The sequence below is a fragment of the Rhodnius prolixus genome, unplaced genomic scaffold, assembly GCF_049639745.1.
Source record: "Rhodnius prolixus isolate KJV_2025 unplaced genomic scaffold, Rpr scaffold_8, whole genome shotgun sequence".
Taxonomy (NCBI): domain Eukaryota; kingdom Metazoa; phylum Arthropoda; class Insecta; order Hemiptera; family Reduviidae; genus Rhodnius; species Rhodnius prolixus.
In genome coordinates, this window is record NW_027411593.1 from 14004705 (window position 1) to 14031060 (window position 26356).

Genomic DNA, 26356 nt, shown 5'->3' on the forward strand with positions numbered 1-26356 from the left:
GCATCCACATTCAACTATCTGGGGAACAGATATAAATTTCTTGTTTCGAGCAGAAATTTATGCACAAAATAAATTACGAGAAAGTATTAGATGTTTTTATTTAATTCTTCATTTCCATAAATGTATTTTATTCATTTATTTATATGTTCATGTTGTTCAACCAACATTTTGTATGGGAGAAACTATGATCGTAGAGCCGCATTATGCGTAATAACACTTAAGCAACTACAAAAGGCCCCTCTAGAAGCTGAGTCTTTAGTCCCGTATACTGTTTATAGTTGGTTAAATCTACAAAGTGTTCCATAATCCTCTTATTGAGACAGTTGTATGTTTGACGACCATTTTCTAAGAAATTATTTACGCGTAAAATGAAATAATTGTTTTACTGAACATCAAATAATAATCGTATGCCTAAGAAAAGTAAAAAAAATAAAAAAAAAAAACTGGTAGAAATATTCAAACATATTTGCCCTTATAATTTATCACTATGAAAAAATAAATTTTGTATACAGTAGCGTTCAGAATTCGCTGATGATTGCGGTCTAATTAGGGAATCTCCTATCTGATCCCGGTTTGAAAAGTAAGTGTGCCTGGAATTGGTGTGAATTTCTATAAAATAATTGATTAATAAAAACTTTACGCTGTATTTAGTTAATTAATAAATAGTAAAGTAATGCCTATTTTTTCAGGCAGGCTTTACATCCAATTACCAAATTAGGTGTCGTGGACGGAGACGACTAGCAAACATACTTTACTGTAAATTTCTTTTTATTAAAACATTAAATAAAATCCAAGATCTAAGACCGGGGAATCGAACCCAGTACCACATTATACACGAGGGTCGTTTGAAAAGTCCGTGCAAAAATAAAAACTACTTAATTTTTTGGGGTAAACCTTTTTTATTTTTCAACATAGTCTCCTTTTAGGCTTATACACTTCGTCCAACGCTGCTCTAGTTTGTTGATCCCTTCCGAATAATAGGATTTGTCCAAGTCTGAAAAATAGCCATTCGTTTCTGCAATCACCTCCTCGTTTGAATAAAATCTTTTTCCCGCCAGCCATTTCTTCATATTGGGGAACAAATAGTAGTCCGAGGGAGCCAAGTCTGGAGAATAGGGGGGGATGTGAAACGAGTTGGAACCCTATTTCCATTAATTTTGCGACCACAACTGCTGAGGTGTGAGCTGGTGCGTTGTCGTGATGGAAAAGGGCTTTTTTGTGGGCCAATCGTGGGCGTTTTTCTTGCAGCTCGGTTTTCAAACGGTCCAATAACGATGAATAATATGCACCTGTAATAGTTTTACCCTTTTCCAGATAGTCGATGAGGATTATCCCTTGCGAATCCCAAAAGACAGTCGCCATAATCTTTCCGGCCGAAGGAACGGTCTTCGCCTTTTTTGGCGCAGATTCCCTCTTAGTAACCCATTGTTTAGATTGTTCTTTGGTCTCAGTAGTGTAGTGATGTATCCATGTTTCATCCACAGTGACGAAACGACGCTTAAAGTCCTGCGGATTCTTCTGGAACAGCTGCAAACCGTCCTTACACGATTTCGTTTTTGGTCAAGCGTGAGCAATCGCGGCACCCATCTTGCGGATAGCTTTGTCATGTCCAAATGTTGATGCAAAATATTATGTACCCGTTCATTCGAGATGCCCACAGCACTAGCAATCTCACGCACCTTCACTCTTCTGTCATCCATCACCATATCATGGATTTTATCAATGATTTCTGGAGTAGTAACCTCAACAGGGCGTCCAGAACGTTTAGCGTCACTTGTGCCCATATGGCCACTCCGAAAATTTTGAAACCACTTATAAACTGTTCTAATCGAAGGTGCAGAATCACCATAATGTTTATCAAGCTTCTCTTTAGTCTCCTGAGGCGTTTTGCCTTTCATAAAGTAGTGTTTAATCAACACACGAAATTCTTTTTCGTCCATTTTTTGAAAATCACTCGACTTCCTCGATTCAAACGAATGCCAAACACAAAGAAATAGACCGATCTGGCTGAAACTTGGTGTGTGTTCTTCCAAGAGATGCTACTAACTAAACATAACCTCGATACGCGCCAGTAGTGCTATCTCTCTGACTTTGCACGGACTTTTCGAACGACCCTCGTACATCATAGCTTTGCGGGCCTGGTCTCTAACCACTCGGCTACCGTGGCGTCTTACATTCAATTTAATTCATATTTTTGTGTGGATAATGACAATTTCTGCCAAAAAAAAGACTGTAGTCGAACCTCCTCCGCTAAAACTAAGTACTAATATTGAATCGAATTATTTCGTGATTGCGGAAAAATTAATTTTTATATAGCTGAGTTACTAAATAATGCAATAATTAAAAAAAAAGTTAAAAAAGAAAAGAAAAAAAGAGTTAATTTACTTCCTATTTAGACATAGCCAACTCTTAATTGCTGTTAATTACCAATTTAAAAGTGGTTTTCCTTCTTCTTTTTATTAGCTGTAGATTTGGATTTTTTTTCCAGGTGAAAATAGGTTTTGTGGAAAATGATAAAGTCTTTAAAGATCTCTCACTCATCTACGCCAGCCTCCTTCTTCACTATAATTTACTCCTACTCAACCAGTCTTTGTTTAAATCCATTTTTAATTTGAATTTAACTCCGGTAGTTCGAAGAAAGAAACTTAGTTATAAATACAGGGAAAATGGAAAATTGCGACTGAGAAATTCACTAATATATAAGGAGAAATACGATTAATCTTCCCAGCTGATACAGCTTCACTGGACCGTTCACTTTTCAAAGACCGTATTTGTGAGAGCGGAGACTCAGAGTTGCTGAACCATTATTTTTGTAATCAAAACCTCCGTTTTTTTTCCCTATCCCTTCCTTAAAAACCAAATAGGGAAACCTGTTAGTATATTTATCGGTTTTTTCTTTTCTGTTCGATTTGTTTCTTGTTTACCTACCTTTTCCTAACTCTTTAACAAAAACTGATAGTTTAAAAAGTTAAGCATAATGGTTGATTTAAAAAGTACACAAAACAGCAAGTATCCATCATTTCATTTGATATCATACCCTAATGCTGGCTATTTCCATAGACACAAAATTTGAAGACTTTTGAATTTGAAGACAGTTAGGTTAAGAGTTCATTAAAATCTTAATAGATATTAAGGTTTGAAATTTGAACGATTTGAAAAACCACTAAAATTTAACCTTCTTTATCGCAATAACTATTATGTTTGAAAAATAGCTGTTTATACCAGTTATGGAGTAAACTTTTCTCTACAATTGGGAAAAGATTTCATTAAAATCTAAACAGTACAAAGAGAGATATAGAGGTTTGACATTTGAACGATTTGGAAAACCACTAAAGTTTAACCTTCTATATCTCAACAGCTATTATCACTGAAACATTGCTGATTATACCAGTTATAAAGCAGACTTTTCTCTACAATTGGGTAAAGATTTCACTAAAATCTAAACAGTACGAAGAGAGATATAGAGGTTTGAAATTTAAACGATTTGGAAAACCACTAAAATTTAACCTTCTATATCTCAACAACTATTATCACTGAAACATTAATGATTATACCAGTTATAAAGCAGACTTTTCTCTACAATTGGGTTAAGATTTCATTAAAATCTAAACAGTACGAAGAGAGGTATAGAGGTTTGAAATTTGAACGATTTGTAAAACCACTAAAATTTAACCTTCTATATCTCAACAGCTATTATCACTGAAACATTGCTGATTATACCAGTTATAAAGCAGACTTTTCTCTACAATTGGGTAAAGATTTCACTAAAATCTAAACAGTACGAAGAGAGATATAGAGGTTTGAAATTTAAACGATTTGGAAAACCACTAAAATTTAACCTTCTATATCTCAACAACTATTATCACTGAAACATTGCTGATTATACCAGTTATAAAGCAGACTTTTCTCTACAATTGGGTTAAGATTTCATTAAAATCTAAACAGTACGAAGAGAGGTATAGAGGTTTGAAATTTGAACGATTTGTAAAACCACTAAAGTTTAACCTTCTATATCTCAACAACTATTATCACTGAAACATTGCTGATTATACCAGTTATAAAGCAGACTTTTCTCTACAATTGGGTAAAGATTTCATTAAAATCTAAACAGTACGAAGAGAGGTACAGAGGTTTGAAATTTAAACGATTTGGAAAACCTCCAAAATTTAACCTTCTATATCTCATTAAATATTATCACTGAAACATTGCTATTTATACCAGTTATAGAGCTTATTTTTTGCTAGAATTCGATAAAGATGCATTTAAATGCATATCTACATAAAATTCCGAATCGAATGACACTTCATTCAGTCTGTTATATTGATCTGTAATTAAACAAGAAAACTTGCTGTCACCTCCTCTTATTCACGATCTCTAAGTTCTAACTCAAACATTTTCTTCTATCTAATCGTTTGAGTAATATTTCTTACTTATCCATTTACAGGGAAAAACTGCGGAAAATTCAAATTTGATATTGAGTTTAGGTTCCATTGTAGGACTCGTTAATAAGCTACTTGTTAAAATCATCATGTGCAACCTCATTGATAAGATTTCTTTCAGGCATCTCTCTTTCAGGCATAAAACATGGTATGGAATCGCATATACATGTAAGAGCATTATGAGTATGGAGTCTTCCCTGTAATGTCCCATTTCTGTGAACTGTATAACCTCAGAAGTATTACGAGTTAAATATGTAAATTTAGTTTCAAATTTACAAAAAAACAACCGAGTGAAAGTGCCACATCACAAAATTTTTCACGTAGTCTGTAACTTTCATTGTCAGTTGTCAGATTAGGTTGTCTATCAGTTTAGGCTAGAACATTTTCTTAGAGAATATAGTGTGGTTCTGTAGAGATGCTGTAAACATCAGCAACATTTTATTATAGTTGAACATGTGTATTATAAAAAAGTAACTTGGAATAAAAGTTTTTTACTTACCAATAAACAGGGAAAGTTTCACAAAAATAAATTCAGCAAAAGTTCACCGTAAGAATAAAATTTTGTCTGTTTATTCTTGAAAATGTGCAATATACTAAATTCTTGCGATTATTTCATTGCTGACTGTTAGCGCATGGAATTCAAGCGAGGAATGCTTTGTGATATATTTTTCTCTAGATAATATTTTGTATGAAATATCTATCTTGTCTTTGGTACGATGTGCGTTCTCCGTCCCATTCCCTGCTACAATTCAACAATAGGGCTGTGTAATCAAGAAAGATAGAATCTTATTCATGAACTTAGAGTTTTTTTTAAATATAAAAGCTGCCAAACTACATCAGGTTGTTAGATGCTACAGTCATGATAGTATAAAAAATGAATTAATAAATAAAATAAAGAATGCTTAAAGTAGGATTATACTTTATTAAAGCAAGAAATAAATTTTCAAATTGAATCAGAACTTCAAAGTAGTCGTGAAGATGGCAAGTAGATAAAAATGTCGCTAAGAAAGCGAACCTCTTGCACCAAACCAGAGACCCAAACAAACTCTTCCAAAATTTCAACTTAATTTATTTATTTATTTCATAAATTGCTTTCTTATCTCTATTATTTACTCTGATCTCTTGGTCCTCGTAATTGTTTTCAAAGCGAACAGTGGGATCCAGAACAAGCGCTGTATTTCCTTGGCCAAAGAATACAACAATATACCGCATACTTAGAAGTGCTCTCAATGCAATAAATACCTGAAAGCAGGTATATTTTGTTTACCAAAAGTCGAGTTATCTCGTTCTTTGGTACTCTATGGTGTCTTATGGTGATCAACAGTGACTTTTGGCTGCCATACTCAAGAACAAGTGCTGTACCATTTCAGTCTCTCTGCCGCACTTGTAACTGTGGTTCCCCAAAATAGTTCAACTATAACCTTCTTCCTGACTCGCCCTAATCACAAATTTCTATGGAAGTAAATTTCAAATAAAAGAGAAATATTGGTAATTATTACTTTTTATATTTTGAATTATGTCTTTCTTGGTTATAAATCTCGAATGAAATAGCCTTATTGTGGTGTGATGGTGATTGGTGCTGATATTCTGAGCCTGACCTCTTCAACTTCACCCGCCATCACAAAATATAAGCTCGTAGCTTACTGTCACGTCACATTTGATGAAATGTGATGCTTTAGGGATTTATGGATTGTCCCTAAATATTAAAATATGATTTTTTTTTGCCATTAATCGTTGCATTATTGGATATTTCACCTAAAGAATCTGATGAGGTCTGAATTACACTTAATTGGAGAGAGATGAAATAATAAAACAGACATAATTATTAATACTAAATTTTGGTTCATACATTTGTCTTATTTGTTAATTTAAAACCATACAATTATTTAACAAATTTGTAAGTCCTATTTATTATAAACTTACTTTATTTTATGAAAGATGTAAAACTATGTATAATACAGTTTGAATCTGTAGGATGGTTTATAAAGTAACTAGTATTTTACTAGCCACAGTTCGTTGTGTGTTTGGTTAGTGGTAAAATCGCTCTCTGATGTCTTTTATCGGTTGTGGTTTAAAGAAGTCTTAGGAAAGTGATACTTTGCCAGTGATGACATTAATGTGATTCTGTTACAGTGTGAAAATTTCAGTAAAATCTATCGAGTGGTTTGTGAGTTACTGATTATTATACTTTTTAGTAATTTACAGATTTTTTTTTTTTTTTTTTTTCTGTATTGCTATGTTTAATGTATCATATTGCTATGTTAAATGCTATATTTAATATGTATTGAATCCTGAAGTAAAAAAAAAATTACAATTTTATTATGGAGGGAGAAATTCTTGGTGCTTGCTGCCATGCCCACTAACTAACTACCAGCGAACACTGTTTTGGCTAGAGCAGCGTTTCCCAAACTTTATTGACCGCGGCCCGGTACGAGATTTTAAATTTTTTCGCGCCCCACCTTAAAAAAACCATTTATTTACAAAACAAATTTTATTTTTTAATAAAAATCAAAATTCAAGTTATTTGTTTGTTTATTTCATACACAAAAATTGCAAAATAATTATATAACAAAAACATAAGTAATTAAAGACAATCCATTATCTTCATTTAAAACTTAAAGTAAATTTTGTTTTACATATTTTGACCTTAGTGCGAAGGATGATGTTGTTTTTCATCACATAGTAATTTCAAATTAGGGCTTAATGATGTTAATTTTATTCTCAAATTAGGTTCGACATCCAATCTGTTTCGATACTTATTTTTTAAGTACACCAAGGCTGAGAACGCAGTTTCACACGTATAAGTGGTGACAAAAGGCATTAAAAATTTTATCGCCTTTTCGCTTACGCTTGGATATTCCTTTTGACAGTGCAACCAAAAATTAATTAGTGGTACAGTTTCAAACACTTTTTTAAGATCGGTGTCGTATGAAATTTCAATTAAATTATCAACTTCTTGTTCACTAAGATTAAGCATTTCTTCCTTTTCAATATCGACAGAAGGCACTGAATGACGAATCGAAATCAGCCAATCAGAGCATCCGAATTTAAACGGTCCGGTAGGAAACGGTGGTAAACGGTTGCCACCTGCAGTACTTGAAAAAGTTTCGAAAAATATTAAATTTATAGCAAAATGTTATAGATGTTTTGTGTTTTTACAATTTTTGTCACGACCCAGCTGAATTTTTCTGCGACCCGATGCCGGGAAACACTGGGCTAGAACATTATTTTTGCAAACTTCTACCATGAATTTAAATAATCTACATTAATCAGGCTGATTTACGCAGGGAATAGGGAAAAGTTTTTATTTATGCCTTGAGGTTCTGGATGCCCATCCACACAAAAACATTTGATATCAATATTAGATTGCCTGAAACATAAATCCAATTAATTTTATGTAATATTCTTTCCAGTGAAGGTAATACCTAGTTAATATATTTTTATGTAGATATTAATTTCTAAATAAATAAATAAGGCCACGCAGTACACCATTTTACTTCATTCTCACAGACTTCAGTTTGGTACTTAACACAAAACACTACCTCCTCTACACATCCACCAGTTGGTATTGGAGAAGCGGTAGGAAAGAACTAAGTGGCAACCATCTCGTTATCCCTCTGACAAACAGAATTACAACAGGATAGCTCCTCTCTTGCAGAACTGAAACTGCTATTTGATGAAAAATTTTCTTCATAATACGTTGCCACTCTCTGTGGAAGTCAATTCACTTTAGACTGTAAAAAGAAAATGATTTTCTTATAAAACTGTAACCTCTCCTCTCGGACATGATGACGGCCAGTGGGTCTCAACCGTCGAAGTAAAAAAAGCTACCTTCTTTTCCAGCTACTTCGCTAAAGTCTTCTCAACATCCTAACTTAGATTACCCAAGTTTTACTCTGTAACAGAGCGATGTCTTTATTGTTCACTTCTTCTTTCTCCCCTTCCTAAACCATTCGCCCCGTCAGATGAACTGTTCATCCGTTAGGTTTTTGACTTTATCATCTCCAAAACTGATATTCTATTCAATGGAAATTCGTCATTATTTGAATGATCCCAAGTCTCATAAATCTTTCATCTTATCGACCTTATAACCTATTACCCATTTTTGAGAAAATTCTTGTAAAGCACCTCTTAAAGCAGATATTCCCTCATCTCGAAATATTCCACTTCGTTCCTGATAACAGTTTGGCTTTTAAAAGACAAACACTCCTCCTTCCAACGACACCAACGTGTTATAGTAGACATCATTGCTTCCTCTCTTGAGCGGAAAGAATGCAGATTAAGGTTCAATGGTGCAGAAAACAATGTTTCCAAGTAAGTCTGGAGTGTTTCAAAGCATTTTTTTTTTTTTATCAATACAAAGTATGAAGAAAATAAAAGTGCTTCAGATAATGCTACAATGACTTAAAAAAAAACGAAAAGCTGCTTAATATCTTATGAGTTTATCTTGAAGGTTGACTTAAATTCTCAATAAACTATTGATTTGATAAAAATTTAGGAGATAAAGGGAAAACTTGTTTGACAATCCATCTTACCCTATGTTTAAGTCTTACTGCTTTAAGAAAAAATCGTAGATAATAATTTTACGAGTGATAACCAAAATATATACAATAAAATAGGCACGTATTAAATTACAAGTCTTCAAACCTTAAATATTGTTTTCTATAAAATAATATTTAAATTTATGTTCTTTCCCCTTTATTCGATGTATCCATCATTTCTAATCCTGATTACATCTAGAAATACAAGCTTATACAAACAAAATTATTGATTTTTCAGAATCTTCTGTTCTATTACGATGCTGAAGGCTGCAGCAGACCATCTGGTGTTGTCCTATTGGAAGGATGTTATTGTGAACGGCTTATCTCACCTTCCACTAAAAACAAAGATTCTGCTGAAAAACAGGTTAGCCTACTTTAATTTTACTTAGATCAATAAATGTATCTGATATTTCCTATATTATGATTTTTAGATTGCTAAAAGTAATTAGAATGTTTTCTATCTAAAATATTTAATGAATCCTGAAGTAAAAAAAAAATACAATTTTATTATACAATGATATATTTACATATTTATCCTACACCCAGTGAAGCAAGTCCAACTTTGCTTCTAGCTATCCTTAAATCTTGCATTCTTTTTTCTCTTATTTGTGGCTCAGGTCGTAATCATTATAACAGAATCCTGTGCGTCACACAATGCACGTCCATTGAGACGGAATATTTTCCTGTAGGGCAGACAGAGTCTTAGACAATGTCTCCGCTAGTATTTATGCCCAGTTGCTAAGCACCCAGGATATTGGCCGCATAAGTAGGTCTGGACAGAATGGAGGAATTTCCTCCTGTAGTCGGGAGTATTCCTCAGATCTTATCAGATGCTCAGTTTTCTTGCGCCTACTTCAGAAACTATACGTATCCAGTATTTCTCTTTTAGTCACTGTGTAGCTCTCAGACATGTCATGTTGGAGACAAGAGGCTACAAGAGTGTCTGTCACATAGAAAAATAATCATTTCATTGGATTGGATCATTTCACTGAATCTCGCCGAAAATTCATTGCTACATTATCCAATCTTTCTCTAGAAGGCTTCGTTAGTCTTCATCATACTAGAAGTATAGGATAAAAGAGGTTAGAGCATCAATAGACACAGCTGTATCCGAAAGGATTGCAACTTTCTACTTTTCTATGCTAGTCTGGCTAAGGGAATCCACTGTTTGTTACCGCTTGTCATTTCTCCATCAAAACATCTTTATCTAACAGGTATCATTCCTTCAAAAAGGGCCACAGTTAAATAAACTGTAATTCTCTTCTAAACTGTAACTGTCTTCTGGTGATCAGCGGAGCCGTCCGTGATATCTACAAGAAAGAAATCACGGCCATAAATGAAAGTTTAGGATTTTAGAAAAGTAAATAATTAATCCCTTAACGTGCACGCTCGAGTTAACTCGAGCGCGCTAAATTGGCCAAACTGTGCACACTCGAGATAATTCGAGCGGCGTTATACTTTATGCTGCTATAATTTTTCACACTCGAATATAATCGAGAATTGAAAATAATGTGAAAGAAAGAAAAACAATCGTTTTATTGATATTTATCATTTACATGGGATTGCAAGCTATAACACTTACTTAATCGTATAAAATATTGCGGTTTTTTTCAAAAATACTGTGCATTAAGGGGTTAAAAGTATAAATGATGTTATCCATTTATTGAGGTTCCCTGCGCAGTTTAAAAAATAGTTTCTTAACATAAAAATCTTTGTATATTTTACCTACTTTGAATTGATTTTGCTATATAATTAATTAATTTTGTTTCTTTGTGAAACTAACAATTTGTATGATTATTGATTGCAGCAAAATACTTCGTTTTCAAACAAACTAAAAGTTATGTCATTGATTTCTTATAACTTACAATTTGTGAGGAATTCTATAAGGATTCCTGCGCACAGACAGAATCTTATAAGAAATGTAGATCGTTGTGACAGACCTGAAAGTAAACCGGTGAATGCTGTAGGTAGGTAATTGATGTACACTGATCGAAGATCTTATATTAGCTGACTAAGTACCTTTACTTCTTTGAAATGCCAGGATTGTACAAAGGCCCAAGACTTAACTTTTGCAAAGACGATGGGTGTGGGGATGCTTGATGTAGCTTCACGATGTGGCTGTTGAATATTTGATTTATCTTTCTCTTTTTTTTTTTCACAAGACAAATGATGTTCCACCAGACTTTTGTTACATTCTTTTGTGCTTTTGAGTCAGATGAATAATTTAATTTTTCTTAAGAGACTCTTGTAATTTTTTTTGTTAAAAGTAATCGTTTCTAATAAACCTGAACGAAGGCTTCAAAAAATAATACTAACATTTAAATAGATTTTACAGTTTTAAACAAACTAATGGCAAAAATATTAAATTTCAAGTTCTGTAAATTGAAATTTCTACCCCATGCATCCATAATTTCAATAATCTTATAACATTCCTTTAGATTTAGTTTTTGCATTACTCAACAATCAACGGCTTCCAACTAAGCCTGTAGAATTGTGCTAAGGTTCAATATATTTCTTAATCTTACTACTTACTTACTTCGATGGTTCTACAACTCGTGGTGAGTCCTGGCCTCCCCTATGAGCGTCCGCCAACCAGCTCTGTCCTGTGCTGCCGCCCACCACTCAGAGACTCGCAACAGGCTTCCAGCGTCCACCCTCACACCGTCTGCCCACCTCAGCCTCGGCCTACCAGCTCTCCGAGTTCGGAACAAGATCTCAACCAGAGTTTTCCTAGATATCTCGGACTCGTCCATTCTTGCTAGGTGGCCCGCCCAGCTAAGCCTACTTAATTTTAATTATTTTTACTACATCTGCCTCCGCATATAGCTCGCTAAGCTCTCTATTTTTTCGGATCCTCATATTTCTTAATCACCTTCAAAAAAAATCCCTTGCTGCTTTAACAATTCTAAAAAAAAAAAAAAAGCAGTAAAAAATATTTTAGCTCTACATCGAAACTTAATTAAAACTGTCCGGTAGGACAGTTGTATAAGGGTTGATCGTCAAAAACTGCACGAAAAAGCGTAACGTTGAAAAACACCCAACTTTGACAATTTTTTTCTCTTTTTCTATAAAAGATAAAATTCCCAAATTTTCTTTAAATTATAGGGCAAACCCTCCTTTATAACTGTAATTTTTTTGCAACCACCCAGACCTAATAGATTTCGAGAAAAAAGTTGCCGAAAATGAGCAAAAACGGCATTTTCAGAAATTGTTGTTGTTCTTGTTCTTCTTGTTGTTGTTGTTACCTTTTTTGTAAACTACGTAGCGCCTAAACGCGTGAACCGATTTTCATGAATGAGGTGTCATTCGATTCGGAATGTTATGTAGATGTGCCTTTTGGGGGTCTCGACGCTGTACACCAAATGGGAGAGGTGTTAGCCCCCTTTATGTAAGGCCCCCTTCAAAATTATTATTACTAATTACTCTGTAAATCTTAGCCCGATTTTGATAAAATTTGGTAGGATGATGGGGTTAGGGCTTCCCTACGTAACATTAAAGCGACGATCTGCTCTTACACTAGTTAAGGGGAAGTATAGCAATCGTTTCAAATTATCGACAAGTGAACCGATTTTCATGAATGAAGTGTCATTCGAATCGAAATTTTGTACAGATTTGCACTTTAAAAGTCTCGACGCTATGCCTCATATGGAGGGGAGTTTGCCCCACCCAAGTAAGGCCGTTTCTAAAACTATTATTACCAATATTTCTATAACGCTTTGTCTGATTTTGATAAAATTTAGCACGAAGAAGTGATTAAAGCTACTCTATATGGCTGTGAAGTGCCATCATGCTCTTACACCTACTAAGAGGAAGTACTGCAATCGTTAAAATTATCAATGGGTGAACCTATTTACATTAAGTAATGAATTGTCGTTCGATTCAAAATCTTTGCCTCTTTGCCTTTTAGGGAGAAGTACTGTAATCGCAGTTTATTTTTCTTGCTCCTCTTAAAAGGAAGGTCTGAAATCGCAGTTTAAATTTGCTTTTTACGTACAAATACCTTCCTATTTTATATAAAAAGGCTTTCTCAAAAAAATTGTTATTGAGGATGGTTTGGGGACCGCAACTATAATCATTCTTTAAAAAGATCTCTCCAGTGGTAGTTACGGTTCCTACTTAACACCTTATCAGGTTATAATGATAGAATTGCTTATTCCAAATTTAAAAAAAAACAGTAAAGCAGATATGTAACTTAGCAAAATAGACCAAAATGAAAATCTATCCAAAAGGTACAAAAATCTCCTTAACAAAAACTTACAGTTTAAAATGTTAAGTATAAGGGTTGATTAAACGCCAAAAGGTACACAAATCAGCAAGTACCCAACATTTCATTCAAGCTTAGTTGATATAATTTAAGTAATTTTGCTGCATTAACTTTTCCTTCACATTTTTTAGAATTTATTAGATGTCACAGACCCTTATGCTGGCCATTTTCATCTACAAAATATTTGTTCAAGTAGCACTGTAGATTGACTTTAATATCTATAATCTATAATAATCAAACTATTAATTACAGGTTAAAAAGAAAACGTTATAAAAAATTAAAAAAATTACGAGGCTACAAAATTCAAAAACTTTTTTAAAAAAATGCTTACACCAACATACATCAATGATTTCGATTATTTTATTTTTAATAAAAATCGTCTGTTTAAGTTCATTCTTCGATTAAAGTAATTGTTATTTTATGTAGTAGTCAAACGTTTATAATAATAGGTAATAATTATCTGGCTTTATCGCAAATAATATAGTTTTCTTCAATCACACTCTCAATGTAGCTGTTCTTCTCACAATGTTAAATATATGTTATGTAATATAAAATAAATGAGATATGCATACGTTTAGGACATCTAATTATTCCAGTATTTTACTATAAGTAAAATTAGGGGGTCTAAATTAAATTACAATTGAGAAATGAATCATTATTGTTGAATAATCTACTTGTTATTAACTGTGTGTTATTTGTGCTCACGAATATTTCGGTAAAACGAATTCAACACTGAAATATTCTTTTAAATCCGTGATTTAAATTTAAACAGTAGCCGATTCTAACTTTGTCTTTTTCTACTTTTGCATATATATGTGACATCTCAGAATAAAAAGCAAATTAAAGCTAAATCCGAAGAATAATTCGGAATAGAGTTAAAATAAAGTACTTATTTAAAAACGGATATAATATACATTTTATCATAATTATAACAAAATAATATTATGAATGAACTGGCCAGCATAAGGGTCTGTGACATCTAATAAATTCTAAAAAATGTGAAGGAAAAGTTAATGCAGCAAAATTACTTAAATTATATCAACTAAGCTTGAATGAAATGTTGGGTACTTGCTGATTTGTGTACCTTTTGGCGTTTAATCAACCCTTATACTTAACATTTTAAACTGTAAGTTTTTGTTAAGGAGTTTTTATAAGCTTTGCCCTCTCTGTACAATTAAGTACATATTATTCAATATTTATCATTATTATTAATTATTATTAAGGCGTTTTGGGAGTGTTCTTTATCCCTATATTTTCTTTTTTTTTCGGATTTTTGACTTACGAATTACTTAAGTTTGCCATTCTAAGTGGGAGATTTAATAATAAAGTAGTGTACCCAAATGTTTTGAAATTCTAAATCTTATAATTACCAAGGTCATTGTTATCTATTTTTTATGAATACACCTGTTAGACACCTTTCATTATAATTTTATATTCTGTTTTAAGAATAACCTAGCGTTTATATTTAGCAATTTTTTATTGACTAGATTTTTTTGGGTATTGATTAATAATGGTTATTTATAATGGAGAACTTTTTAAAATTTTAATGATAAAAGAAATTAGAATTGGGCAACTTCTCAATTAACTTTCAAAAGAAGATGTAAAACGTAAAAACTTTATATTTTAAATGAGTTATAAGCAATAAAAATCAATAATATTTCATTTAAGGTACAAGTAATTTTACTTCAGTTTACTAATAGAGACCTTTTTCTTTGAAAGAAAGTATAATTTTGACGTTATAATTAGAAGGGATGTCTCTGGACTTTTTCTTTTTTATTAGTTTGAAGAATGTTTTAGATTAAAGTAAAAACAAAATAGCGTGACTACTTTGAAGAAAAAAAATAATACTTTTATCTCATTTTCCTTATTTTTTTGGTAATGAATATTCATTAGTTGTTTGAATTACAGTAATTAAACGTGTTTGGGCATCACTGCTACTCCAGAAGATCACGAGGCAGCATTTTTTTTTTGTATACAGAGTGTATACTTAACCCTATTGTTGTAAAATAGAGACTTGTGATGGAGAAATGGTTCTAAGTTCTAGTCCTAAAATGACTGAAATCAAGCACAAGTTTCTTCTCTGACTGTTGGCGATAACAAAACACTGGTCCAAGATAGATGTGTTTATGCGTCATATCCAGTTATGGGCTGTAGTACCGCCATGCCTGTCAGTAGGTTCAAAAGAGTCGTTTCTTTGGTTAGTAAAGTGCAACGTTTCTCTCACCGTTTCTTCTCAGTCCTCAAGGAAACCTTCCATTCTAATGGAAGCGGCAATCCCTTTATCGTTGGTTATTGTTAATGGCGATTCAGGATTTTGTTGCTCCAATACACACCATGCCTGAACATTTAAATCAATTAAAGGGAATCAATCCACTTCCATTTTTTTAGAAGAACCTCTAATCAAAAGTTTCGAACAAAAACTTATAAATAAAAGTTCTAGATCTACATACATATGTGCAATTATTAAGCTAGTTTAAACAAAAAATTTTTTTTTTTTTTATTTATTTATTTATTTATTTTGCAACTGTATCCAGTATAATAGGCAAAAGTGATGAGAGATAAAGGATGGCGCAAATACTCATGCACGCATATATGTGTGTACACATATGCATGTGCGCCAAGAGACGTGAATGGAGTGAACGATGACCATCCAGTGATGGAAGCCGTTAGTTCACCAGGTTGGCAAGCGTACACAGCAACCATCCTAGGAGATCGGCGTTATATTTTGAGATGATCGCGTGGCCAACGCCGCTTCAGTATGCGCTGTGTGGATTTGAAGGAAGTGTTGTAGTAGACATGTTGTGGATCAGAGGGTTGTAATGGCTGTGTAGATTTGAGTGGAGTTTAGTGTATCGAGATTGAGCTGTTTCAGAGACGAGAGGAATATTTAGATCAGAGTTTATAGTATGATTGGAGACGTAGAAGGGAGCGATAACTATTGTTCTTAGAATTTTTGATTGTAAGGTCTGAAGTCGGTTGATGTTCGATTTTTTAGCACTTCCGTAGAGCTGTATTCCGTTCGTCCATTTTGGGGCAAGTAGAGCGGTATATAGAAACAGAAATAGAAATAAAAAAGAAATTTATTATTTTGGGACAATTGTCCCCTAAGAATAAATACAGGAACAAATAGAGGCCAATATAGTGTTCGTTTGTTCGTCATTTGTCAGTTTTGAACGTTTGTCGAGTAGTCTTTTCAACATTTTATACCTCATATTGAGGTCAATTCGTGTGGGGGTTCCATGTTAGATGTTTGTCAAGATGTAGTCCGAGATATCGTACTTGGTTAGTAATGGGTATAGAAGTATTGTGGAAGGAGAGAGGAGGGAGAGTTTTCTTGTTAAGAGTAAATATTATGTATTTAGATTTCAATCATTCACATTGATTATCCCCCTTTTGCAGCCAAGGCTCGAGAAGATTTAGGTGTGATTGGAGCGCACGGCATGCTGTTAAACAAAATCATAGGAGTTTTTTTTTAAAGAAAATGTTAAGATAGTGAAAATTCGATTCACTAAATGGTGTTTTAGATCAGCCGAGTTTCTTTAACTTTTAAAATTTAGTTCCTCATTTGATAAAGATGGTGGACAAATTATACACTTTAAAATAACCCTAGACAATCTTTTCTCAAAGAAGCGTTCGTAATCAAATTTTAGTGGAAAAAGGCTTCACATACATGTTAAAGATCTCTGTCTTTGCGGATGGTTCATAAATTTAAAGATAATCACTGGAGCTGTTTTAAAAAAATTTTAAAAACTTGGGAAAACGAAGCAGTAATGTAGTATTTTCCGTTGACTGTTTTTGAATTAAAATGTTATTATGGCATCCATCTTTCCATGGTAACTAAACGAAATATCAAAATTAAACTTTCTGTAATTTTTTATTTTAATTATGGTAACTGGTTGTTACTACGACCTATTCGGTCATACGGCATTGAAGTATGGGGGATTGACGTTCCAATTCTTCACCTCATTCAGACTTTACAATCAAAAATACTACGAAAACTACTTAACGCTCCATTCTATATTTCTAATCTTACCATTCATTATGACCTCAAAATCCCTGTCATTAACGACTGAAAGGGAAATTTTCATTCCTTTACAGCAGCTCATCCTAACCCTCTTATAGAACACCTATCTTGTTCCACATTACCAGGTTGATAGAGAGGATGGCCCCCGCGATCTACTCTCCTCATAAGAGCAGTATAGTGCAGCTATTCACGTTAATGGAGTGTCGCTACTGGGTGCCTTCTCCTATCTTCATTCACGACATTATATTATATCACATTTGCTCATTGCAACAATCGTTGCAGTAGCAAATTTTAATAAAAGATTTTTAAAAAAGAAAAAAGTTCTGGTGGGTACAACAAATATTTCAGAGGAGGCAAATGAAACAATCGATTTCTTCGAAAACCCAAAACGGATATTTCGAGTGAAATTTTGAAAACGATTTCGGCACGATTAAAGTACTTTCTCATATTAATGGGTGAGGAAAAAGAGGCTTCTGAAAAATAAATTCTGTAATGCTGAACTTACTAAAAAAAATTGCTCGTTTTTAATATCTTATTTATACCATTTATTACTTATTTAATCATTTATATAATGCATTATTGATAATTAATTATTTTCTAGAGCAGTTTATATGGAAAACATAATATGTTTTATTATAACATTATAAAGATGATATTCAATACATTATCTCGCAAGGGACTACCGCCAGATATATCATTCCTGAATTCAGAATATATTGATGCTTCAGTTAAAATGTATTGGGAGTTCGTTTTCTATTTGTAATGGATCATGTAACGAATACATATTTGTAATCTTATACGTCCCAGATTTTATTAACAAGCCTAATATTTCTTTTCCTTATTTTTGTCGTTTACATTATATTTCGTATGTATGAACATTTTATAAACTGTGTCACACAATGTGCACATCAAGGGATTTGCTAGTTTCCGTAATTTCTAACTATGGAACAACAATTCCTCCAGCTGACATTCTTTGATTTCTTGGATAAGAAAATCACATTTTAAATCAATTTCATGAGTCCAAGCTCTTGCCTCTGATAAGGTTAAGTAAAACATACATATACCTTTAAACTTCATTCTTACATAACTGTTAGATATTTCTGTGGGCGAAGAATACCTACTAGACTAGAGTCGCGCACGGAGTTATCTTAGAACTCATTGACAACTACTCTGGGAAATTCCACTTTTTCCTGGTGTATTTGCACTTCTACCTTCAAATAAGTATGACTCTGAGTGTACATTCTAACACTGGTCAGGTTTTGGGATTTAAGAGACGGAAGTTACCTTTTAATCGCACCAACTATGCCAATCTAGTATTCAATTTCCACTTTTTCCTGGTGTATTTGCACTTCTACCTTCAAATAAGTATAACTCTGTGTGTACATTCTAACACTGGTCTGGTTTTGGGACTTAAGAGACGGAAGTTACCTTTCAATGTCACCAAGTAGGCCAATCTAGTCTTCAATTTCCACTTTTTCCTCGTGTATTTGCATTTCTACCTTCAAATAAGTATAACTCTGTGTGTACATTCTAACACTGGTCTGGTTTTGGGACTTAAGGGACAGAAGTTACCTTTTAATCGCACCAACTATGCCAATCTAGTATTCAATTTCCACTTTTTCCTGGTGTATTTGCACTTCTACCTTCAAATAAGTATAACCCTGTGTATTCATTCTACGAGTAATTCATTCTCGTAACACTGGTCTGGTTTTGGGACTTAAGAGACGGAAGTTACCTTTCAATCTCACCAAGTAGGCCAATATAGTCTTCAATTTCCACTTTTTCCTGGTGTATTTGCACTTCTACCTTCAAATAAGTATGACTCTGTGTGTACATTCTAACACTGATCAGGTTTTGGGACTTAAGAGACAGAAGTTACCTTTTAATCGCGCCAACTAGGCCTAACTGTGTGTAAGTCTCTCACCACAAACGCTTCAGTAATTATAGCGTTGAACGTTAGCGTCAGAATTTTGGCAGAATCGACTGCAAGAATCATTGTCTGAGGTCTTTTTAAAAGAAAAAAAGAAATTGGTCTGCATAATCCTTGATAGCTGCTAATTAGAGTCGGCTGGTTTAAGTTTTAGATTTTAATTCTGTCACATTTTCCCCAAATTCTTGTTTATTAAGAAAATTTCGGACTAAAGTAGTTAATGTTAATATTAAAAGATGACAAAATCCATTATTTTAAGAGTTATGGAATAAATAAAATTCTTTAAATAACATACGAGGGTCGTTTGAAAAGTCCGTGCAAAGTCAGAGAGATACCACTGGCGCGTATCGAGGTTATGTTTAGTTAGCAGCATCTCTTGGAAGAACACACACCAAGTTTCAGCCAGATCGGTCTATTTCTTTGTGTTTGGCATTCGTTTGAATCGAGGAAGTCGAGTGATTTTCAAAAAAATGGACGAAAAACAATTTCGTGTGTTGATTAAACACTACTTTATGAAAGGCAAAACGCCTCAGGAGACTAAAGAGAAGCTTGATAAACATTATGGTGACTCTGCACCTTCGATTAGAACAGTTTATAAGTGGTTTCAAAATTTTCGGAGTGGCCATATGGGCACAAGTGACGCTGAACGTTCTGGACGCCCTGTTGAGGTTACTACTCCAGAAATCATCGATAAAATCCATGATATGGTGATGGATGACAGAAGAGTGAAGGTGCGTGAGATTGCTAGTGCTGTGGGAATCTCGAATGAACAGGTACATAATATTTTGCATCAACATTTGGACATGAAAAAGCTATCCGCAAGATGGGTGCCGCGATTGCTCACGCTTGACCAAAAACGAAATCGTGTGAAGTGTTGCAAGGACGGTTTGCAGCTGTTCCAGAAGAATCCGCAGGACTTTAAGCGTCGTTTCGTCACTGTGGATGAAACATGGATACATCACTACACTCCTGAGACCAAAGAACAATCTAAACAATGGGCTACCAAGGGGGAATCTGCGCCAAAAAAGGCGAAGACCGTTCCTTCGGCCGGAAAGATTTTGGCGACTGTCTTTTGGGATTCGCAAGGAATAATCCTCATCGACTATCTGGAAAAGGGTAAAACTATTACAGGTTCATATTATTCATCGTTATTGGACCGTTTGAAAACCGAGCTGCAAGAAAAACGCCCACGATTGGCCCACCTTTTCCATCACGACAACGCACCAGCTCACACCTCAGCAGTTGTGGTGGCAAAATTAATGGAAATAGGGTTCCAACTCGTTTCACATCCCCCCTATTCTTCAGACTTGGCTCTCTCGGACTACTATTTGTTCCCCAATTTGAAGAAATGGCTGGCGCGAAAAAGATTTTATTCAAACGAGGAGGTGATTGCAGAAACGAATGGCTATTTTCAGACTTGGACAAATCCTATTATTCAGAAGGGATCAACAAACTAGAGCAGCGTTGGACGAAGTGATAAGCCTAAAAGGAGACTATGTTGAAAAATAAAAAAGGTTTACCCCAAAAAATTAAGTCGTTTTTATTTTTGCACGGACTTTTCAAACGACCCTCGTACAACTTATTTTTCATTTTCAATTCAATACAGTACTCAGGGTTCACCATGCTTTAGCTTTTCTTACCACAGGAACTCATTCCTTAACTTGGTTTAATGATCGATTGTCAAGTTTGTAACGAGAGAATACTACCTGGTATCTGGTAGAAAACTGAAATGGCTGACTCTTAGCACCAATAAACCACAGATGTTGAAAGTCTCAACTTTACAAAACTTCTGATGTTACTTGAAAACAGTTTGATCGATTTCCTTTAGACTTTGGGAAATACCAACCTCTCCATAACATTTAATTAAAACATATTCTCTGAGAAAATTCAAATTAATGGGGAGCGAAGAGAAAACTAAAACTTAAAACTCTTCGCTTAATTGAAATTTCATAGAAACTCTTGATTCCATTACACTGGATATTAGACAACGAAATTAGTGGAAAAAGTCAACTTTATAAAATTTCGTTCACTTTCCTGGCACACTAGATCATTTTTTTGAACCCGACTTGTACATCTTTTGTCTCCGTCCCCATATATTTTATTAATTTCCTATATTTAACGGATATTTATTTAATATTTAATTACCTAGAAAAATTTGTCTTTTATTTTGGATTTTTAATAACCATCCTATTAAGTTTTCGATAATAATCAAACCTGAACCACCTTATTGTAGTAACAATAATTTTTTTTTTCTTGTATTATCTTCGCAACTTTCTGTTTAAAACCCAGTGACTTAAGAAGATTCACAAATACCTAGTTACTCTGTCTTGGATCAGTATGTCCCCCCAAAGGGAAAATTCTGGTCTAATTTATTTCTCCATAATTTTTTTGCCAGTTCTTCTACTTCTTCCTTCTTAGAGCTGCAACTTCTTGAAATGAAATCTGGTCTTTATCAGGAGTTGAGTACCAAACTTCCATCGCAAATTTGACGTTCTTGGCGACGTGTGCTACAAAGACCTGCCATCTCTACCTTAGGCTTCGTTGATATGTGTCTCACAATAAAGTTAGCAGAAACGTCGTCATTAGCACCATATCGCTCCATCGTGTCGGTCAATCCATTCTGTTCCTATTTAGTTTAAGCTGACGGTTTGGAAGTTCTATCTGCGCCGAATCGTGTAGAGAGAATTGTGAATTAGAACGTTATGGTGAATGGCAGATATAGTTGGATTTGTTTAACTATATCCACAGTTATAGCAAAATTCTAGTAAAGGCTCCTCAAAACCCCTCAAATTTGGAATTGAAGCATCCTCGGCGTTAAAGCAATAAAGGGACGCTTTTCAATCGTCTTTGGAGCTTGCTTGATAACATTCAGCTTGCGTATATATGCTATTATGAGCAATGTTGTGTTAACTTTTACCGGAGAATGTTGCAATAGACCATAAGTCCTCAGAATTATTGGGAGTACAGCGGCACTCCCCGTCATTTACATTTTATTCTATTTTAGTAGAAGTTCTTGTTGTACATGAGACGCCACGTCAGAGATTTTATGAGACAGTTCTGTCGAGGAAAGGGAGAGAGAAAAAGCCACCCTCATTTTATAATGAAAGGAAACGCAATGGTACTTCAATTTTTACTCAGTTTGATTGAAACTTTAGATACTTTGAAAGCCCTTATGAATTTTAATAGCCAATACTATGCTCGTTTAATGGGTGTAAAAAGCGGAAAAATGAACTTATAATTTCCTGAAGACATGCCTTTGCATAACTAACCAGCCAGTAAGATATTATCATTTTAATATCTGGTATAATTTTTATTTAGTGGTTAGGGTCTATTAAATTAAATTTATCAATTTACATTATTATTTTTTTTAGGAAGGAATAGGTTTTACATTCTGGAATAAGTATATTTTCCAAATATTTAGTAGCACTTACCGTGTTCTTTAAAAATGTATGCAATATTTTAAAAATTTTGGACCTAATATGTCAAATACTTTGAAAGTACAAGACAATTTCTTTGAACAGGTCCTTGATGAGGGATGAAACCTGCTAGAAAATTGAGTTAAACTGCATAAACATGCTCAGGTTTTCCCTAAATTGCATAAATGCATTTGAGAACATCTACTTCATTGCACTTTTCCACATTTTTCTTTATTTGTGCTGATTTGAGAACCACAAACTGTGCTTGAATTTCAACTTACTGTCGTAACTAATCTTCTAATCAGAGCCTGTCTTTTGAATCGTAATTGTTCGGGTAATTCTGGCTTCATTGACTTATAAATTGCACCTTTTTGTTGCGGCCATTGTAGTCTGGCTGCCATTCCCCTGCAAGGCTTGCTTTATTAGTTTAGATTTTAGATTATTGGAGTATTCCAGTTGAAAGAAATACATTTATCTCTCTTTTACCTCATGTACGGAGTAATTGCTCGTTGGACAGACTGGGTGTCAGGTTGTACCGTTTAAAAGCTTCGATGTTGATGTTACTAGCTCTAGCGCATTCCTTGTCTCACCAGCAGTATATTTGGTTTTACCTCCAAGATATGCTTTAAATTGAGAAATGGAAGCTTCCACGGCCTTATGAATCCATTCAACTAAGTGGAAAAGAAAAATTACCCAACTTGGAAGGTATAATGGCTTTCAAGTTCCATTTTTGGTTTTCCCAGTGTGTTTGTAAAACACCTTCTGAACTTGCTTATCAACTGAGATCAGGATGTCCATATGATCAGACCCAAAAGGCTCGTCCAGCAGCTCCCACACAGTACTGAGAGCCATAAAAGAAAAACAAAATAAACCTTTTTTTAAGATTGAATTTTCCTTTACTTCTGTTTTTATCATTATTTTTTCAATTGATTACGCGTTTATTGATCTACTTCCAAATTAGCTAAGAAAATGGATTTTCAAAAGATTTTGGTGAAAGTGATGACGTTTGGTTTGATTTTAACAATCCAGAATACCTATTAATTAAACTGCCATTGGCCCAAAGTTACTATGAGGGATTATTTAGCCTCAATTTCGATTTAGTTGAAAATCTCCCACAGAAAAGGCGTTTTATCTGAACGTTTGTTTCCATTCGTACCGTTTCCTTTTTTACTAGCGTTGTGGGAATTAGCTTCTTGTTTTTTTTTTTTGACGACCTCAATAAGATATCACTTCGATATCAATAGTCGATGTCAGGTCGTAAATAAAGCTCTCTTCGATCAATCTTATCCAATCCTTCTCTATAATTGATAAAGAATTCGTTGTATTCTGAATTCTAAACCGTCTATCTTTTTGAATTGCCACTACTTTCTTGAATTGAAGTATACTTTCATTCTCTATAAACTTTTACAATATGTTAGCAACTTTATTTGGAATTTTCAACTAAAAGTTAGATTGCCTTTAACAATACACTATTTGTTAGATAAATTTAACAATGGCAATGTTTAGTAGGGCACGTTTTGGTTTGGAGCACAATACATCAGTCACCTGTATGTGACTTACATATGTTTTGGTCACGTAGATGGAGTACTTTCCCACATGAAGTATAATATCACGTAAACTAATAGAAAATACATTTTTCCCTGAAATAAAATTATTTAAAAAATAAAAAATGTAGACCGAAATATGTAAGGTGGCATAAAAAGTTGATTATTATTCAAGTGGGATAACCTAAGGCAGTCGGGTCTATGCCATGAATAGGCCCATGTCCTGTCCAATAAAAACCCGAACCTCGTATCCAATTCTCATATACAAGGTTTACACTGGTCACCTCTTTTTTTAATCTATCAATACCTTTTCGCCAGACACAGTTTATAAACTTGTCGCTCCGAATTACTTTCACTCCAATGATCCTCAATTTTGTGCCTCATCAATTCCGTACCGTTGAATGCCTCCTAAATTACTTTCGTATAAACAAGTGACTAGCTATTGATGCCTATCCGGTCACTACGAGGGTCGTTTGAAAAGTCCGTGCTTTCTTCACATTCTTTTGTGCTTTTGAGTCAGATGAATAATTTAATTTTTCTTAAGAGACTCTTGTAATTTTTTTGTTAAAAGTAATCGTTTCTAATAAACCTGAACGAAGGCTTCAAAAAATAATTCTAACATTTAAATAGATTTTACAGTTTTAAACAAACTAATGGCAAAAATATTAAATTTCAAGTTCTGTAAATTGAAATTTCTACCCCATGTATCCATAATTTCAATAATCTTATAACATTCCTTTAGATTTAGTTTTTGCATTACTCAACAATCAACGGCTTCCAACTAAGCCTGTAGAATTGTGCTAAGGTTCAATATATTTCTTAATCTTACGAGGGTCGTTTGAAAAGTCCGTGCAAAAATAAAAACGACTTAATTTTTTGGGGTAAACCTTTTTTATTTTTCAACATAGTCTCCTTTTAGGCTTATACACTTCGTCCAACGCTGCTCTAGTTTGTTGATCCCTTCCGAATAATAGGATTTGTCCAAGTCTGAAAAATAGCCATTCGTTTCTGCAATCACCTCCTCGTTTGAATAAAATCTTTTTCCCGCCAGCCATTTCTTCATATTGGGGAACAAATAGTAGTCCGAGGGAGCCAAGTCTGGAGAATAGGGGGGATGTGAAACGAGTTGGAACCCTATTTCCATTAATTTTGCGACCACAACTGCTGAGGTGTGAGCTGGTGCGTTGTCGTGATGGAAAAGGACTTTTTTGTGGGCCAATCGTGGGCGTTTTTCTTGCAGCTCGGTTTTCAAACGGTCCAATAACGATGAATAATATGCACCTGTAATAGTTTTACCCTTTTCCAGATGGTCGATGAGGATCATTCCTTGCGAATCCCAAAAGACAGTCGCCATAATCTTTCCGGCCGAATGAACGGTTTTCGCCTTTTTTGACGCAGATTCCCCCTTGGTAACCCATTGTTTAGATTGTTCTTTGGTCTCAGGCGTGTAGTGATGTATCCATGTTTCATCCACAGTGACGAAACGACGCTTAGGATAGCTTTGTCATGTCCAAATGTTGATGCAAAATATTATGTACCCGTTCATTCGAGATGCCCACAGCACTAGCAATCTCACGCACCTTCACTCTTCTGACATCCATCACCATATCATGGATTTTATCAATGATTTCTGGAGTAGTAACCTCAACAGGGCGTCCAGAACGTTCAGCGTCAGTTGTGCCCATATGGCCACTCCGAAAATTTTGAAACCACTTATAAACTGTTCTAATCGAAGTGCAGAGTCACCATAATGTTTATCAAGCTTCTCTTTAGTCTCCTGAGGCGTTTTGCCTTTCATAAAGTAGTGTTTAATCAACACACGAAATTGTTTTTCGTCCATTTTTTGAAAATCACTCGACTTCCTCGATTCAAACGAATGCCAAACACAAAGAAATAGACCGATCTGGCTGAAACTTGGTGTGTGTTCTTCCAAGAGATGCTACTAACTAAACATAACCTCGATACGCGCCAGTAGTGCTATCTCTCTGACTTTGCACGGACTTTTCAAACGACCCTCGTATAATGTTCTTTGGAAACTTTCCTGCCCCATCTGATATTTCTTATGCTTAAAATTCTTTTAAAATCTTTTCGATTTGGAGCTAGAATTGAGTTAACATCATTTCATGTCTACTTCTTGTAGTTCCCATTCCTCGTATCTGTTAGAGATAGACATAATTAAAAACTAAGGTTTAAACTTA

The 26356-nt window shown here is 34.2% G+C and overlaps 1 protein-coding gene across 6 annotated transcripts in view; it reads left to right on the top strand.

The window, feature by feature from the left end:
• The window catches only part of LOC141451532 (ras-specific guanine nucleotide-releasing factor 2-like), a 197196-nt gene that overhangs the window by 46218 nt on the left and 124622 nt on the right, over positions 1 to 26356 (top strand). For all 6 annotated transcript variants that reach the window (XM_074122970.1, XM_074122971.1, XM_074122972.1 and 3 more), the window contains exon 3: positions 9219 to 9344. In XM_074122970.1, coding sequence (XP_073979071.1) covers positions 9219 to 9344 — 126 coding nt within the window. The remainder of the gene's footprint in view (positions 1 to 9218; positions 9345 to 26356) is intronic.